Source organism: Schistocerca serialis, chromosome 2 (assembly GCF_023864345.2).
Source record: "Schistocerca serialis cubense isolate TAMUIC-IGC-003099 chromosome 2, iqSchSeri2.2, whole genome shotgun sequence".
Classification (NCBI taxonomy): Eukaryota; Metazoa; Arthropoda; class Insecta; order Orthoptera; family Acrididae; genus Schistocerca; species Schistocerca serialis.
Genome location: NC_064639.1, coordinates 399,138,341 through 399,158,205, shown reverse-complemented (window position 1 = coordinate 399,158,205; position 19,865 = coordinate 399,138,341). Strand labels below are relative to the sequence as shown.

Sequence of the window (19,865 nt, the reverse complement as noted above, 5' to 3'; positions counted from 1 at the left end):
CGAAATGTGGTTAAAAAAAAGCCAGTTGGACGCGAACGGGCGACCATAAGTTTAGAATGCACGAAGATTACCACTATACCACGGGCTCACACAATCCGAGAACATCTCGGAAGTAGATAACACTTCCTCCTAACACTTCCGCATATAACAGTGTTGCCAGATTGTGCAGATGGCCGGACTTAAAGAGTTGTCAGGGGCGGTCAGTTTTATTGGCCACGTTAAGTGAACGATCCCTTAAGGAACTTTCTGATGCCTTACAGTTCGGAAAATATTCATTGACATTGTTATTGAAGTCGCGAGCTATATTTGCTGGATTCGTATTGCCCACGGAATGCATCTCACGTATTTAATGCACTCTCATCCAAAGTAGCGAACAGTCAACTGCCAGCCAGGGAGCCTCGTTAGCAGGAATACTCTCTCTTCCGTGCGCTGTAGTCGACTGACGTCATGTGTTTCGATGTTTGTTTAGGTGTAGCGTCATCATACTAGGGCGCAGTTACCTCGCATCGGACGGACGGACGGGCAGATAATAATTGTCTGAAAATAAAAAATTAAACTTTTCACTCGAGGGAAGACTTGAACCAAGGACCTCTCGTTCCGCAGACGCTCACGCTAACCACGGGATCACGGCGCTCCTGAGCTCACCTTCTCCTTGATGTAGCCTATCTTGAGCATGGACTACTCAATTTGTATATTTTGCTTATTTTTTTCATAGTTCCACACAACTTCTTCCTGTTTTCTCGATTGATCTGTGTTCAGTTTTTTAAGGCCTATCCACTGTGCCAGCTTATAACTAAATCTGAGGGGGGGTGCGATGGGGATGTTCCCTTGTTAGTGGTATTGTGTGTTGGTGACGTTGCCAGTTTACATACTGTGCATGTAACACACAATAAATGCGTTGGATGCCTCCTGTGATCAGTTTACTTGAAAAACGTTTGTTGTCATCGTAATTTATGTAACTGGCTCTCCGACTTCCAATTTGACAATTTGTGGAAAAATTGTTTACCTTGCTAGTCCTAGTTTCAAACATTGTCCGACAGAAAACGTAGGCATGAAGGAGTCAGTACAAGCAATTATTCACTATTATAGCAAACTTTTGAATCCACTGGACACTTGAATTCTCTATATTGATTCTGAGAGTTTTGTTATTTCTCTTGTTATTTACTGTCTCAATGTCATCCGTGAGAATAAAATTAAAGGCAGTTGGATTAGGTTCCTGATCTATAAACTATGATTTAATATTCTGCGCTGCTAAATAAATTTTGAAGGTTATATTCTTTACGTAAAACAGAGTATCGGTTTCAGTCCTAGGATTGACGATAAACTTCAGAAATACAATTACAGAATAGCGGCATATCGATTATGGCTCCTCACCATCAACAGTAGTTGTTACCCATAGTTTCGTATTTGCTATTTTACCGTTGTTACCCTTTAGAGACCAACCTGATCTTTCCACAATGCCATTTTTTACTTGCTTCTTAATAGGTCCTATAACTACAGATTTGTTGAAAATATTAACTGTTAAATACACTATTCCACAAATTAAAAACTTCCAGTTATTCTTCATATCTTGAAACTTACTACCGTTGACTTTCACTGAAGAAAAGGTACATAATAATGAAATGAAATCAAAGATTAGAATGTCAAAGCAAAGTGTGAATGGCTAAAATGAAATGAACTAAAAATCATCATGTTGTCTAAAACACCGGGAACTTCGGCACCTCTCAAAATTTTTTACACCTCTGATGTTTAGCCACATGTGGACAAATAGTGGGTCTCATGATGCAGCACTGTCTAGCCGTCACAAAATAAAGCCTCAAAAATCAGGAAATAAAACTATTCTTCTACTGTTGCTCCGAATCGCATATACCAACTGCCCTCTGCTGCGACGACGACTCAAAGTCTATTGGGTATTTGATTTTTCTCTGCTTTTTCGTGCCTCCTTACCTCTCCTTCCAGCCCAACCTTTGTTCTCCAATTATGCCTTCATTGGCGAGCTTCTACTCAATGTTTTTCATTTGTGCTGTGAATTAATTTGTTTGTCCACATTCCACTTACTGCGTTTCCTTAAAATTATATAAAATACACGTCTTGAAACAGCTGTTGCAGCTGATTGGTGAAGAGTTGGAATAAAAAAAAAAATCCTCTGCTGATGCTGCTTAGTATCGCATATAGCCTCATTCGGCTTCCACAACAGCTCGAAGTCTGTTGGGCATTGAGCCCACAACTCGAGTCACATAACTAGGAGATTCCAGTAACTCATTCCAAGCATCATGAATCACATCAGAAAGCTGTCGGCGAGTCGACGGTGACTGCCCCCTTTTCTCGTATTACTCTGACCATTTCTGCCCAAATATTTTCAATGGGATTCATGGCAGCTCATTTAGGTGGCCATTCCATTACAGTAATATTACTATGGTCGTCGAACCACCTCTTAACCATAGTAAACAGTAAACAGTATTTAAGCGATCTTGGCTTCTGAATTATTTCTACAACAGAGTGATCGCCCCACTACGCACTGTGTGCTCCCTTTTTAACTTATTTCTTTACACAGTAAATTAACTGACGAATAACGACAACAGTGTTTCAACATAAATTGGAATAAACATTCGTAGATAACTCAGAGAGTGAGGTGGGGGGAAGGAAAAACCGGGTTTCGAACTCGCAGCGCAAAGTTCCGAAGTCGCTATGGTAGCCGCAGAGCCACCGCTTCAGTTGAATCCTTACCCGCTAAGAGGTATCTACACTATAGCAACAGCGCACTGAAAACTTTGACCGTTGTTTTCTCAGAAGCGGTAGATTGGAAGCAGATAAGCCGAGACACGTGTTTGCTTATTTTGTCCGCTCTTTCACTGAGCTAAGTTTCAGCAAGATCGGGGTATGACACTTGGCGTGTCCCCTCGTAAGTGGCGTGGGGATTCAGTAGACAGAATGCGCCCACTTTCCTCGACTACTCATTGACATGTTTGGAAACTTACTTTCTTGTAGTGGCACTTTGCATTATGAGGGCTGGTTTTCCTGATAACGATCTACTAATGGACTCTGCTCCTAATTCACGTTACTGTGTAGTAGACCTACTGCGACTACTTAAACTGGAAATGTTTGTTTATTTGGATACTCGGCTTCTTAGTTGCTAAATTTCGCTGTAATATTTTCCTTTGTTTCAAAACGGCAAGTTAAGATGACCACTGCAACTTGGTAACATCAGTAACAATTTAATACTTTGAAACAGTTATGTGTGGTGTACGAGGAGTGTACTCTGTTGAATGAGGAATACATTGAACACGAAAGCTGCATCCAATAACAATAATTAACTTTCGGTTACATGACAAAACTCAAGTCGAAGCACTGTCAGTTCATCTCAGCACTCAGTAAAACTTAAACTGGAACGATCGAGAACATACTTTTGTGTGGAAGGCAAAGGAATGACTGCGTTTTATTGGCCGCACACTAAGAATACGCAACAGGCCAACTGAAAACACTGTCTACACTACGTTTGTCCGTCCACTGCTATAATATCCTTGACAGACGTGATTGACTGTGCACGCAAAACCGTCCAAGGAAAGGTAGTACGATTTGTAATGTCACGAAATAGGGGGAGAGGGTCCCAGATTTGATAATCGAGTTGGGGTAACATTCATGAAAACAAAAGCGTTTTTCGTTGCCGCGAGATCTTTTCACGAAATTTCAATCACCAACATCTGTTCTGAATGCCAAAACATTATTTCCTCGGGAACTTACACAGGAAGAAACCATAGTAATAATGTAATTCAAGGCTCGCAAGAAAAGATTTAAGTGGTCCTTTTTCCCGCACACTGTTAATGAGTGGGATGGTAGAGAAACAGTCTGAACCTTCTGCCAGGCAAGTAAGTCTGGATTGCAAAGAAATCCTGTTGATGTAGTCATGTAGATGTAACAACGAAATTATGTTGTAATTGCGACATGTGACTTTCATTTGATTTGAACATCGAAGTTGTTTGCTGTTTATTTACTTTTTGTTCATTATTTCCAGCCATATACGAACACCTAGGCGCGTTAAATTGATATTGAAATAAAGTGTCGTGCATGGACCAATAACAATAAGTTCTTACCTACTTGTTATGGTACTGCTGTATCTGCCAGGGTCTTCAGAAGTGGATATCGCATACGACGTTCCTAGGGTGTTTATAAGTGGATATTGCAGACGACTTCGAATTAAGTTTGAATGTAGCTTCGTAAAAGTTCCCTGATCAAACGATCTGAGTTGATGGCGAATACAGTTTATCCTCACTAGACAGTATATATTATCATTATACATGAGGTGAATAGGGTTACGCCAGGTGCGGTGGCCGAGCGGTTCCAGGCGCTTCAGTCACGAACCGCACGGCTGCTTCAGTCGCAGGTTGGAATCCTACCTCGGGCATAGATGTCTGTGACGTCCTTAGGCTAGCTAGGTCTAAATAGTTCTAGGTCTAGGGGGACTGATAACCTAAGCATTTTGGTCGCATAGTTCTTAGTCATTTTTTGACCTTTCGCGTAAATTTTCTTTACATAAACGGCCGTATCTTTAGATTGCGTTGACATAGAAGCTCACTTTTTTACACCACCAAGGGACCGTATACCGCAGGAAGTACGAAACATTTCCGCCTATAATGTCTACCCGTACTCGACGTAAACAGGTTTTAAGGGTTGGGTAGACCGATAGACGGTCAAGAAAGTGAGACTAGTAGGGTTCCATTTTTACCGGTTTAGGTGACAAAATCCTAACAACGAAAACAGCTACGACAGCTACTGAAGATGAGGGCCGCGTAAATAACACCCCTTACTCTTTATTCGAAATGTTCTAGTTGCAGTAGATACATCAGCATATTAATCGTAGCTACACTTTCGATCCAAATCACGTTTACAGAAATGCAAATAGAATCCATTTGCCTATACACGTGGTACTTTACATCCCAGTATTAATGCCACCGTGTTTTAGAAGTGTGAACATTCCCATTGCTAGCTAGCTTAAGAAACACTTCAGCTAATGAACGTTTTCTGGCAGTGGCGAGTCTAGTGGAGAATTCCAAACAATGTAGAATATGTTTGGCAGCTATGTAGCCGTTTATTTCATGGGGTGGTGCAGAATTATCCTACTAAATTTACTCTCTAATGACAGTATTTTGTTATTTCGATAAACATCCCGAATGATTGTCACATAAGCAGTGACATAAAGGAAGAAAATTCATGTTTTTTGAGTCCAGAAAGCTCTATGCAACAGAAACTGCAGATCATTTTGCCATTTTCATTGCGAAATTGCCCGCTTATTCAAGTCTGGGGTAATAATAGAGGGCTGTTTGCCTGGGTTGTCTGCTAGCATAGTGAAAGGAAGGTCTGGTTTGTTTTCGGTTCTAATCTTGATGGAGGCAGGTAGAATATCAGTAAAGCAATTTTAAGAAATTCTCGCACCCCCAATACGTTTTATCGCTACCTTTATTCTGTACTGGCACCCTGTGGATGTCAATATGACGCTCTTGTAGAATTTCATACATGTTACTGCCTACTTTTTCCGCTTCTGTCAATAATGGAATTGACTTAAGTGTGGCACTGAATGATTTTTAAGTGAATATTGTTATGAATCTTCACGCATTGCTAAATTTGCACACTTTCATGGTAGGTCAGCAACGGTAATCCAGTAAGACTGGTCTGAACGTTGACACAGACCATTTCGCGGCCGAATGCAGATATTTTGCTAATTCGTAACGATCTGGGGTTCTTTGTCCTACTAAAACAGTTATGTTATCTCGATAAGTTGAAATTCATTTTTTTGGTACAGTTCATACCAATTAGCGTTTCTTTTTTCAGTTCTGTCTCATATTTACGTGTTGTATTTAACACACTAATCAGCATTAATATAGTCTTACAAATTATTGAAAACAGCCTAAAAAAGTTCAGATAGTTTGTCAATTTCACGCCTGTGCATAGTATGTTGGTAGCACTTCGTCGCCTTGCCTGTTATGCTGTGTAGCAGACTTTAAAGCCGTGCGGATCAGCCTAACGAAAAGGCGAGGGGTCTCGCTCGTTTTGTCCACGACTGTACATTCCAGACAAATCAGTTTGTCTGTTGTGGACTGGAATGCCAGAAAGCCACTTTGAAACCGATACATGTTCTCCAGCTTCCAGGCAACAACACAGTTGTATGACCATTCTTTCGAATAATTTGTACAGCCCATTTGTAAGAGATTGATGGATAATTAGTAAAAATCTGAGTGTCTTTTTCCCAGTTTCAAGGTAGGAATAATAATATCCTACCATCACTGGGAGGGAAAGGGGCTGTGTCTCTACATTCTGCTAAAGAGCTGCAGATCCCCCATTCACTAAATGGAACAGTGCGCCATTCAAAGCCTTGTACATGGAAAGACGGAGTTTCACTCCACCAAATGTTTCTGGATCAGAAAATTAAGGTGGTAGTCAATGCATGTGGGTATACTGGTGATGTGCACGAAACATTCAACACTGATCAGTACAAACACTGCCCCTGACATACATACCAGGAACTCCTGGGATGAGAGGAGGTTGGGGGCCAAATGCAGGATATAGTTCAGTCCATACACACAGTCTGTAGCCTGTCAGATGATACACACCAAACCTAACACCCACACTTTCTCTTCTTCATTAAAAACAGAGCCTTTGCTCAAATTCTCTTGGATGCTATTAAATGTTCCATAGAGGATGGTGCTTGTGGTGTTTAAAGTGCCTTGCAATACTCTCCCACAGCTGCAGCTATTTTTTCAGAGCACTATGGCACCAATATCACTCGGGAAGAGCCTAAAAATAGGGTATCACTGTTTCCACAGTGTGCATAACCATGTCAACAGTATCCTGTATCACTCCTTTGGTATCCTCCTCATTATGGGCCACGGAAGTTACTTTGGAGATAGCAGTCTGGTAGCTGGCTTTTCATATTGACCAATGTGGTCCATGTTTCATTGTACAATAGGTTAAGAAAGAGGTAGTGATAGTAAAATGTTACAGAGATTTGCCGAAAACATACCACAAGATTAAAGATGAGATGTTCAGGCTGCAGCCCTTCTAGAATGTGGTATGGAAGCTCCACAAGGGATTGTGGGCACTGAAGTTTGCCAGGAGGAAGGACGGAGGTAGGTGTTCCACCAGATGGTGATATCGTGTAGGTTTATCTGGGTAAACAGATACTAGATACTGTTACCCTAACTGACAGGTGGACATGAATAGCCACTGCTTCTAACACAGCGATTAGTAGCAAATGCTCAGGAAAAGCATGCAGACTCCTCTAGATGCTGTCTTAGTGTTAACTCTATTAGTACAGCAGGATTTGTAATTTGTATGGGTAAGGAGTTATGTTTCTGAGAACAGTGTCTCGTGAAGCGTGGCGCCAATTCCGAAGTAGCCATTAACTGATGGCGTTCAGCCAGTGATGGTGGTACCAGAAACATCAGACTGGGTTCTGAGAAGGCAGCAATGGGGAAATGGAAATACAAGTTACTTGGCTGCTGAGTCGCACTCCACCTGAATGTGCTGTTCTTCATTTGTATTCACAGGCTCGACCTCTCATGGAACAGGGAGCAGATCGACCAGAGCAGCACAATATAGTTTAACTTTAGATATATTATTCTTGTCCCTATGAGGTTTCAGTATCTGTGGGGGTTTTCCTGTCTTGACTTCTGGGGCAGAGGAGGACTGTTCTTTTCTACAACCCACAACCTATGTTCTGTTGGTAACTGGTTGGTGTAGACTGCTGGTCTGTTTCGTCCTGGAAGGAGGGCACCTCAGTAGGATGCCGGGAGAGGGCACCAATGGGGCGATTACCACCGGTGTTGTGCGTGTGGGGGTCGAGGGAGCCAGTGTACCCTCCCACACCTGAAAAATAGGTAATGACCTGTGACTAGGGCCAGGGGTTGGTGTTTGAGATCTTATCACACTAGGACTGAATTTTGACACAATGTTTGCAATTTTGCCATCATATCGATTAGGTGGAGTTGTTCAGACTTTTCCTTAGAGTCTTGATAAAACAGGCAGTCAAGTTTTTATATTCTTGGATTTTCTTCTCTACATTGAAAATTGAACACATTGGCAAACAAGGGGGGTGGTGTTCTGGGGAGTTTACACATACAGAGGACAGTTCGCAAAAGCTCCCCTCGTGCGTTATCGTACTGGATGTCCCACAAGCAGCCTCATTAGTACAGCAGTAGGAAAATAAAGTCTTCATATCACACCTATAAACTGTGACTAATGTTCTCTGTAAAACATTTCCATCGAAGGTTATGATGACAGCTCCAGTGTCCATGTTACTATCTTTAGATCCTCTCTGGACGCAATGAACAAAATTGACTCCATACCACTCTTTGTTAGTGGGCAATTCTTCATCTGTAGTGTGAGTCCCAATGGTAGATGATGACACCTTGTATCCTACTGAGTCTGTTAGGAGAGATGGTAACAGGTATTTCCCCGAATTATAGCACACCCCTGAAGAGCTGGCAATATATTGGCATTCAATATTTGGTCAATGAAGACCCATTTTTCATTCTCTCTATAGCAGGACATCTCTGAACTGATCCTAAATATTTTCAACAAAAACCAGTGGCTTTGTTGTTGCGAACAATTCTCATTCAGTTCTCAAGCATACCAAGAACTGGGCAAACTGTCAACCTCCTTGTCTCCTCACCCAACTCTTGTCCCACAGCATGACGAGACCGAAATGCCATGGGGTTGTAAGCGTCTGTATTAAAATCTTACTTTCTACCCACCAAGACAGCCGTGCTAGCACAGCCAATGATTTGGGCGAGTTTGATCCATTTCACTGCAGATCATCCACCCTCGTGCCACCCACTCCCACCACAGCAAAGGCTACCTGGGGTAACAACCGTTATCCAGAGTCTGCTGCATTGTCCACCGTCAGAGGGGATACAACACCCCCCCCCCCCCCTCTCCTGCCCACTCCCAATGGACTGGCTACCACACTGAATTTTGGGTTCAAACATTTGCAGAGAATCACAGCATGTGGTGGATAGATTAGGCACCAGGCAAGGTGTCCTTCCCCAAATGGCCCACACTTCTGTGAGATTAAGAAAAGTGGAGGTGGAACACTAACATGGGACTGTAAGTAACTATGCACAAAAATTATGAAGGGAATGTTGTGAAATGAGCTAAAACTGGCACGTGTTCAAATAATGGCCAGGTCGTCACTGTAAAAGTTTCACTGGTGCAAGACGTCCTTTAGTCACCTCTTACAAAGGTTATTAATAACTGCACGCCCTTTCTAGCTGCCGATACCAGAAGGGGGAAACATTACTATATTTTTGCAATCCACCTGTCTGCCATTTTTAGGGGAGACACTACTGCTGCAGAGCCCCGAAAACAGATACCAGGGCTATAAACCATTGTACTATATAGCCCCACGTGCATACATTGCAGTTTATGCACTGCTCACCACAGATGCTGCTCCCCAAGACTGGGCTTGTGCTGCTGTCCACAGTAGAACAGCAGCACCAACAATGAATCACAATCGAAACATATTTACACTGTTGACTGGAATGTTCTCTTTGAGATTCTGAAGACGGCAGGGATAAAATACAGATGGCAAAATGTTATCTACAGCTTTTACAGACTGCTGTAGTAAGGATCAAGAGACATGCATGGGGGCAGTTGTTGAAAAGAATGTGAGTGAATGCTGAAGCTTATCCCTGACGTTATCCAACTGCACATGGAGTAAGCACTATAAGAAAGTGAGGAGAAACCTGGAAATGCAATTACAGTCAGGAAAGAAGAAATAAAAACCTTAATGACATTGTAATTCTGTCAGAGACAGCAAGGGACTTTGAAGAGGATATGAACAACATGGACTACATTTTTCGAAAATGTGTTATAATTATTAATAAAAGTAAGAAATGGTACTGGAAGGTAGACGAATTAAAGCAGGCAATACTAAAGGAACGAAATCATGAAACAAAACACTAAAAATAGGAGATGAGTTTTACTCATTGGGCAGCAAAAGAACTGGCGATTGCCAAAGCAGAGGGGACACAAAATGCAAATTGGCGAAAATGAATTTCAGACAATGTCTGGACCAAAAACATACTAGAAAATCCCACACACAAAGTTTTTCTTAATGATATATTTTTGTGGTTATGATCAATTTTCGTATTATTATTTGTATCATTTATAGCAATTTGTTTGTTTGATATCATCTGATAACTTTAAAAATATTCCTCTTTTTTACAATTTAATTTCCAGTATAATTAGATTGCCTGTATCTCCAAATGTAGAGTCAGTGTAGCAAAAACATTACTTTCTTACTCAGCAGACTAAAATTACCTGAAATTGATTAATACATCAGATGCAACAGAATCGGTGTTACCCTGTGTTATCTATATAAATAAATATGTGAATGTTCGTTTCTTTGAAATCTTAAGTCTCTGAAAGTTCTTCATCGACTGTTTGGTATTTTGACACAATGTTGCATTCAAACATGCACATATTTTTATATACCTACTGGAGGACTATATGTTGAAAGTAAACATAAATATATATATAAATAATACAATGGCCAAAATGAATTTTGTATATTGCCAAAACTTGCAAAATAAACATTGTGATCCAGAAGTACGTTTCAGTATCAATACGTTGGTTTGTTTATAATAAGGCTGTACACGCCGCCAAGAAGAAAAATTCCCAGATGAAAATACAGGATGTCCGAAAAGTCTTCCCCTGATTACATAAATTGGTAACGCAGGCTAGAAGTAAGATACAAATATGAAACTTGTGTCGAATTGTTTACAACTATCAAAGTTTTTTTTCTGTTTTAGGTTCGCAGTATGTAAGTAGTGGATGAGGTGCAGTGCCCAAGAAGCCATGTTAACCAATCAGGAGAAGGCACAGTGTGTCCTGTGGTACCATGAGACACGATCACCAGCCACAGTGCAGACACACTTCCAGACAACATTTGGAAGGAATCCACCTGATGTCAAGAGCATTAAAGCCTGGCATGAGAAGTTCAAGAACACAGAATCGGTTGCTGACCTTCTGAGGTCTGGTCAACCAAGAACCTCAGCAGACAGGGTGGAAGCTGTAAGGCAGTCTTTTCTGCGAAGTCCGAAGAAATCGGTGCGCAGGGCCTCACATGAATTACAGATGCAAAAAGCTCTCTGCATGACATTTTATACAAACATTTATTGTTTTGTGCATACAAAGTACAAACCATTCAGGGCTTGTAACTCTTCAGGCTTTCCCGGCGATCTAATGACATCTTGGGTTGTCGGGTGTTCTGCCGGATATCAGCGTCGTACTTGCACGATATTTCGGTCACGTAGCTCGAGACCTTCATCAGGTGCGACCTGAGACTGCTCCTCGAGTGGACCTGGTCCAGTATTTATGCCTATGGATACATGGACAGACAAATTGAGAGGGCACTCCGACCAGCCACTATACCACAGGTTCCTGAAGAAGACCAAGATGAAGCAAGGAAGGTGGCATATCTGCCTTATGCTGGCTCTATTTCTGCCAGAATCAGTAGGATCCTGCGTAAACACAATATCAAGTGTGTTTTCTGTCCATCCAACAAGATCGGGGGACTGCTGGGGAGTGTCAAAGACGACCTGGGGTTACGAAAACCAGGGATTTACAATATACCTTGTCAATGTGGCATGTCCTACATTGGCCAGACGACAAGAACTGTGGAGATCAGGTGCAAAGAACATCAGAGGCACACTAGATTAAGACAGGTGACTAAGTCAGCCATTGCTGAACACTGTCTAGAACTAGATCATGCCATGAAGTATGAGGATACCAAGATTCTAGCACAAACACCCAGATTTTGGGACAGTGTTATAAGAGAATCGATTGAGATAAAAATGGCTGACGATCTTATGAATCGTGACACAGGGTACCAGCTAAGCAGAGCCTGGGATCCGGCTCTGGAATTGTTAAAGGAGCAACGGGGCCAGCTGCAACACAACACAAACAGAAGAACCAGAGACATGGAGATGGTAAACGAGCCCCTGACGGACTGCCAGGAGCACCAGACCGAAGATGGAACACCCAGAAGTGGGACTGGTGGGCGCGGACCGCAGAGGGAACATCCAGAGCCGCAGCAGATGAAAAACGGAGCGGCAACGCTCCAACAGGTCGTGGTGAGCGGGCGCGGACCGCAGGGGGAACGCCTGGTACCCCAGACCGTAGATGAAACCCCCAGGAGCGGGTTTGGTGGGCGCGGATCGCAGAGGGAACACCTAGAACCGCAGCGGACGGAAAACGGAGCAGCAACGCTCCAGCAGGTCACAGGGAATGGGCGCGGACCACAGAGGAAGCGCCTGCAGCCGTTGGTGGAGGGGGAAGGCCATAGGCATAAATACTGGACCAGGTCCACTCGAGGAGCAGTCTCAGGTCGCACCTGATGAAGGTCTCGAGCTACGTGACCAAAATATCGTGCAAGTACGACGCTGATATCCGGCAGAACACCCGACAACCCAAGATGTCATTCAGGCCTTGTTGTCCAATGACAGTACACGTTGATATGACTTTGCAGTCGAAATGCTATCTCATATTGAGGACGATGATAGTTATCTCAGACGAATTGCCTTTTCCGACAAAGCGACTTTTTTTGTCACTGGAGTAGTGAATTGCCATAATGTGTGCATTTGGGATTCACAACCCCCTGGCGAGGTCATGGAGTGCACCAGAGGCAGTCCAAAGGTGAATGTTTGGTGCGTGCTATTGCACGATAGAATTATCGGGCCATTCTTCTTCGCTGAGGCTACCATCACATCTGCAGTGTCTGTGGACATGTTGCAACTGTATGCTGTTCCTCAGCTGCTTCAGGTCTTGTTTCACCATGACTGTGCACCGCCTCATTGGGGTTTGGACGTCCGTGCCTATCTCGATATGACCTTTCCTGGGCGATGGATTGGTCGTGATGGGCCACGGAGATTTAATATCGCCTACATGTGCTACGTGATACCAAGGGTGCTCATGTGGAAGTTTACTGATGTGTGAAAAAAACTTTGATAGTTTGTAAACAATTAGACACCAGTTTCATATTTGTATCTTACTTCTAGGCCAAGTTATCAATTTATGTAATCAGGGAAAGACTTTTCGGACACCCTGTACACTTTCTCTGTGTTAAGTGACATACTTTCCCTTTTAACACTAAAACTTACCAATCCTTTGAATGGTAAAGGTTTTATAGACCTGTGTACACATTTTGGGAAGATATTTGGTGCACAGCAACATGTACGTCGAGTATTTTTGTATTACTAAAGAATAAATATGAATTCTACCAAACACAGCACATTTGTTTCCAAAGGACTGAAATCGCAATTGCAACAAACTTCTGTCAGCAAATCATAGCTCAGGTCACGTGATTTCACGTCAATGACAGTAGATATTCAGAGCATGGAACATATGATATCAGCAACATCACCGTTCAGCAGTAAAAACACACAAAAAGGAAAAGTTCAGAGTTTAAATTAATACGCAAATAGTACAGCTACAAGAACAGCTAAGTTTTCACATATGATATTTGTCTTTTTTTGTGTGTGTTGCCCTTTAAGATGTAGCAGGACAATTTTAAATAATGACAAATGGCTGGTCTTCTGGACACAACATTCTCAACATAACAATTCATCTTGCGTAAAAGGAAATTTACTTTAAAAGTAACGCTTCTCAAACCACCATTCACAATATTTCCTCACAACCTGTTAGAATTAGGTTCGTTTGTGCAATTGCCAGAGCATGCCACAAAACAAGCGTAACTGCGCATGCGCAGCTACAATGACATAGGAAGCCCATGCCTGGTGTTTGCTCTACTCTTACAGCTTTTGCCAAATTTGCATTTGGAATTTCGTGTGTAGTGGGGTATCACGTGATCATGTGCAGCACTGCAGCATTACTGTTATTTAACATTTCTAATCAGGTTTACATCCACACAGCACTGAAAAAAGCTAGTATGAAAAAGTACAAATTTCTTGCAAAAATAAATTAAAAAAATAGCTCTCTGTAAACACCAGAACTAAGAACAATAAGCTTTTCATGAAAAGCTAATGTTACTTGTGAAAACAAGAATCTGTATACCAGTTGTAGAAGCATGAAACTGGAATTTGGATGCTATAATTACAAGTCTGTTGTTTGAAACTGATAAATAAAATTTTATTCAAAATAATATCCATTGCTATTTATAAATTTCTCCCACCTCTCCGGCACACTATGAATGCCACACAAAAAAAAGGTCAATTCTTTTGAAGTGAACCAGTCAGCGAACCATTTTCGTACATTTTTATGCAAACTGAAGCATTGTTCAGCGAGACTGTGTCCCAGTGATTCAAACAGATGATAATTGGACAGAGCCAAGTATGGAGAACAAGCCACACATCCTAGTACTTCCCAACTGAACACCTTGATCATTTTGCTGTGTGTCATGGGGCATTATCATGGAGCAATGTGACTGTGTTGCCTTTTTCCACATTCCGGTCATTTTTTCTCATAAGGCTCGATTTAAATCAATCATCTGCTGTTGGTAGCAATCAGTGTTAATGGTTTCAGCACATTTTAGCAGCTCATAATAATGACACCCTTCTGATCCCACCAAACCCAGAGCATTGTCTTCTTTTCAAAGCAATTTCGTCTTGCAGTGGATGTTGATGGTTTGCCGGATCCCACCAAACCCAGAGCATTGTCTTCTTTTCAAAGCAATTTCGTCTTGCAGTGGATGTTGATGGTTTGCCGGATTCACCCATGATTTATGACAGTTAGGGCTCAAAATATATCCATTTTTCATCACCAGTAGCTATTCGACAGAGAAACAACTTCCTTTTTTATCTGGTGAGCAGCATTTCACAAGTAGTCTTTCAATGTGCTTGCTGTCGTATTCAGTTCATGCAGAACCCACTTTCTCCACCTTTCCTATAGCTCTCAACCTTAGAGAAACAGCTTTCTGCATCACTGCATGACATTCAATTATTCCGCGAATTTGAGTATCATCTTCATCCAACAAAGCCTGCAATTCGTTATCTTTGAACTTTTTCGGTGGTTTCCCACACTCATCATTTCTCACGCCAAAATCACCACTCTAAACACTGTGTTTTCCCAAGAGAATGTTCGCCAAAAGCTTCAAAAGCATTCAATGCAACTCTGCAGCAGTTTTCTTCTAATGATAATAGAAAACCAATGTTATCTGCAAATCATAGTTCGTAGGTACAAAAGTAAGCAAGTTTACGGGTTGAAAGAGATAAAGATGTATGGACTTGGGTTACTGTGTGTTGACATTCATCGTCAGCTGTTACAGGTAGCAGATGGCGCTGCAGGCACGGTCTCGTGTGCCCTACACAGATGGATGGCACCACCTATAGGGAAATTCTGGTTTCAAATTTCTACACCTGATAAGTGATGTAACTGATGTATAACTAACAAGTTTAGATTATACTGTCAAGCCTAAAGGAAGTACCAGCCTAGTACTGAAGCACATCTTGTGATCGAAAAACACTGTCTCTTGGATGGCTGATACGTAAAACTATGAAGCTTTTCAGTGTGGTTTTCAGGAAATCAGTTTTGTTGGAGAAGCAGTACTCTTATCTCATGTTTAGTTCTTTATTATGGCATAATGTCATACATGTCGGAATATGAAAATGTGTGCTTGAAATTCTGTGAAGAGTTTACACTAGCTAATGCTCGATTGCAAATAACGTGGAAATAAAATAAAATCTGTAATTATGTGAAGATTTTAATTAATTTGATAGCTCCAGGCCACACAAATCCATTTTGTTTCATCTGGCATGAGCACTGTAATTGCAGAGAGAGCAGCAAAAATCACAAAACATACATGAGGATCACGTAGAAATTACTCCCCATTACAATTTGGACTGCTTTATGCATGCACAAATCTGGCAGCCTGGGCACACCAGAAAAATTTTTCTGGGTAGCATCTGGCTGCCTGCAACTACTGCTTATACAGCCAACAGCCATACCTGAAATAAGGAGAAGGTACTGCTCGTATGCAACTTCAGCCCTGCACATACACATGTGCCAATTGGCAACTGCTCAAACAAGACTAATTTGAATAGTTGTGACGTCACGCTCACTGAAAGCAGTTTGTTGTTACAAAGTATTGCACAGTCTTCATCCCAAAGCCTTTGGTACTTCTGCTGTCATAGATGCCTGAATGTGCACTGTGTTCTGTTGTTGTAAATGGTGCATTTTCTTTGCAACCTATGTTTTATATTGGTGTTTTTCTCTCATTTATGTTTCATTGCTGCAGTATTATTCTGTAGTAGTGGGCAAAAGTAAAATTCTTTGTTTAAGTATCAGTTCTTACCAGAGAAAATTACAAAAATTTAACAGGAAAATAAAACAATCAGAGATTCACAGAAGTACAAGAAAAAAAAATAGATTTTTCCCAGATGAAAAAATTCCTTGGCTTTTCCCAGGCTTCCTGGTTGTCCCAGGGCGTACATGCCCTGGTAATATAATTCTAACAGAAATAGTCCATGTTTCTACCATGAGGGGGCAATATAAGCAGTCTAGGGGAGACTGTGTCACCTATAAACACCGCAGTACTTGTGCTGCGTGTCATTACGAGAGTTTTGTTGCTTCAGTGGGGTTTGGAGAACAACGCATAATCAGAGGCTCCATATAGTCACTATAATGAAGTAGGGAATGTTGCATGTGGAAGTCACTGCAACTGTTGCTGTGAGTAAAAGTTATATCTTTAAAATCTGTAACAAGTTTCTAGAGGTACGATCAGTTGAAGGTTTTCATATAAGAAAAACTAGAGGTGTGCAGGACTGAAATCTCCGCATAACAGCAAGCAGAAATCCTCAACACAATGTTAAATGTCAGTGGTAGCAATTCCAAACAGCTACAGGAGTGCAGGTGTCAATACAGACAATACAAATGAGGCTCAATGGGCAAGGATTATGAGCCGGAAGACCTCTTAGAACACCTCCTCTAAATTGCGTTCAGAGAGCAGCTCATGTCACACAGACATGAAACCACTCTTTGTAAACTATAGTCGAGTCAGCATAAGTTGATGCCTGATGGTTGCAGTGGGGTGACCACAATAGTACCGCACGCCTTTCTCAACCAATAACATAAAGCAATTTGGTGCACATTTCTACAGCAGCATTTCAGTGTTTTCATAGCTCTGTAGGAGGCTACTGTTTTCACCCTGAAGCCATTAGCACTTTGCTGCCGAAAACTGACAACAGTGGTGCAAGCTGTCAGGGATATACTTACACCATCTCAACTATAGGCACCTATGGAACACAATGATACTTTATGATGAGACGTCTTCACCTCTCACAATACTACTATTCATTTTTGTAGGCAATGAGGACAACATTTACACCCTAACTTTATGCTTTATGGTAGACCGCCGCAACTATGATAGCAGGGCATTTAAAACATTAGACAAATTGTTTCTCCCATATGTAATTTTCAACAAAAATTTTATACACAACGTGTTGCTTTGTTTTCTTCTTCTTCGCAGTCAGTTTCAATAGAGTACAAAAGTTGTACTTATAGCTTACTAGCATGGAATCTGTATCATCTAAAAGTTTGTAACCCCACGCATTTGCAGATTAAAAATATGTAAAGTCTTATCACTGGTGCCACTATCCTCACAGATCCAGCAGCTGACAAGACCTCTCCCATAACGCTGTAAATGATGATCCCATTCATTCTGAGCGATTTCCACTTCCCAATCAAAGTTTTGTTTGCAATAATGATAAACAAGGGTAAAGGGCAGAAAGGGGGGGGATGGCCAGAGAGAGGGGGGAGGGGGAGGAGGAGATGGTAGTGACTGAGGGTAGGAGATGATGCACTAAGAGAAGGGGCAGGAGGAGATTTGGTCATATATCCAATTCCCATACATATTTAGCAATTGCAAAGCACTAGTTAAAGAAAGTAATACCTTCTGCTTCTATCTCTTTAAAACTTGTCATGCTGTGACAGTGTCGACTAATGACAGACAGGTATTCATGCAAGATTTACTAATTATGTTGTTTTAAATCTGCAGCAAGATGCCCTTGTTGTCTTTCCAATCTTCAGTCACTTCTAAAGAGAAAAGTCATGGGTGCCATCTTTCTGAATCATGTGAACTCTTGTTCTGTGTATACTGTATAGTATTTCTGGGTGGTGGTGGTGGTGGTGGTGGTGGTAAGAAATTAGACCAGCAGTTGCCTAAATACGAGTGAGTGACAAAATACAACACCAAAGTTGGCTGGTGTAAGAGAAATCGATATGTTGTGCTGATTCAATACACGTCTTAAGCTAGTGCGCAGAGAATTCAGCAGTATGCAGGTCATAATGACATTTCCTTCTTAAACAAGGCAATAATAGGGAAAGACGACTATTTCTCCTGGCAAGTGTTGTGAAGTGTCCAATTCAGGAGTTACTGTACACAAATTTAGAACTGGTAGAACAGAAAACAGCAAAAGAGCAACACAAAACTGCCCTGTACTTCAGTAAATACAATGTGTAATTAAATATTAGGTAATATATGTTTATCATTAGGTTCATACTCATCGCTGGGAACAACCCAAGAGAGAATTTCAGCAGAGTTAAGTTTTCCATCAGAATCTTTGTCATAGTCATGATCAAATTTTTCTTTCTCTACCATAAGCCACTCCTTGTCTTCATGCCGAGCTGAAAAGAAAGGAAATAAAGAATAAACAGTATGTTTTACAATTTTAGAATAATTACCATATCACAACACAGTGCGAAGCAACCTATCATTTTTAATAGGAAAACATATTAAAGAACAGATATTAAACAAGTACTAAAATTAATACTGAGCTTTGAAGTGTTTAGCCGAGTTGTTGTTTCACTGTCCTGAATAATACTCCAATGACCAATCCAACTGTTCAAAATACAGCGCAGAATATGGAAACCAACTACTCAGCGGAATACCCACAAGCTCACTATTAATCCATCACACAGAGAATACTTGTAGATCACAAGTACTAAAATGCTTATAACAATTTAATTCATTAGGTCATAACAGCAATTAGAAGCACTGCTATATGGAATCTCAGAAATTGCATGCAAAGCTAGCCAGATCTTCTATTGGCTAAATTACCAGTCACATTATATGAAAGTTCATTTTTATTAGTATTTTCTCCAACAGGGGGTTTCTCCTATTCCCCTCCCTGTACCATTACAGAGAAAAGGGAAGGAAAATTTTTTTTTGAAGAGTTAAAGGTGGGCAGGTACTGACAATATGTAAAAAATGTTAGAACAAACATTCCTGGGGGTATTAGGAAAAGGTTGTAGTACCACTAAAATGGCAAAACTGCAGTACAAATAAACAAAGTTTTAATTAGTTGCACGAAATTCAAGTTTCTCACCTTTTTCGCCAACAAACTCTTTGAAGTCTATGAAGCCATCACCATCTGTATCCTTTTCACTCAATGTTTGTTTCAATATGAGTGGTAACATATCAGGATGATCTTCAGGATGGCTGAACCTTACAAACTCTGATTTGTCTAAAGCTCCATCTTTGTTTTTATCTGCAGCTTCAAAAATCATCTTATCCTCCTTTATTATCTGTTTAATAAGACACTTGTATAAGGAGCTTATTCACACAAACTTCACAGCAAAAAATGGTTCTGCATCTGTCTTCTGTCCCACACTTATATTACAAATCTACCACAGCATTTCAAAGTATAACGAACACAAGTTTTGTGGGATAGTTTTCTAGGAAAAATATCTCACAAATAATAGCCCCATTTCACAAAAGTCTATTTATAAAACAAAGAACATGTGCATAAGCTTGATTCTCAAGCTTCTCGGCCTGTAATATAAGTACTCTTTAAATACTCTGTCTGCCATTATCATGTTACTTTACAAACCACGAGAACGGGGACTGTGTATGCCAT

At 41.1% G+C, this 19,865-nt stretch overlaps 1 protein-coding gene across 1 annotated transcript in view; it reads right to left on the bottom strand.

The window, feature by feature from the left end:
- LOC126457227 (reticulocalbin-2) overlaps nt 1-19,865 on the bottom strand; it is a 61,619-nt gene that overhangs the window by 19,332 nt on the left and 22,422 nt on the right. The window contains exons 4-5 of the mRNA XM_050093356.1: nt 19,335-19,533; nt 18,510-18,633 (exon numbers count right to left, since the gene is read on the bottom strand). Coding sequence (XP_049949313.1) covers nt 18,510-18,633; nt 19,335-19,533 — 323 coding nt within the window. The remainder of the gene's footprint in view (nt 1-18,509; nt 18,634-19,334; nt 19,534-19,865) is intronic.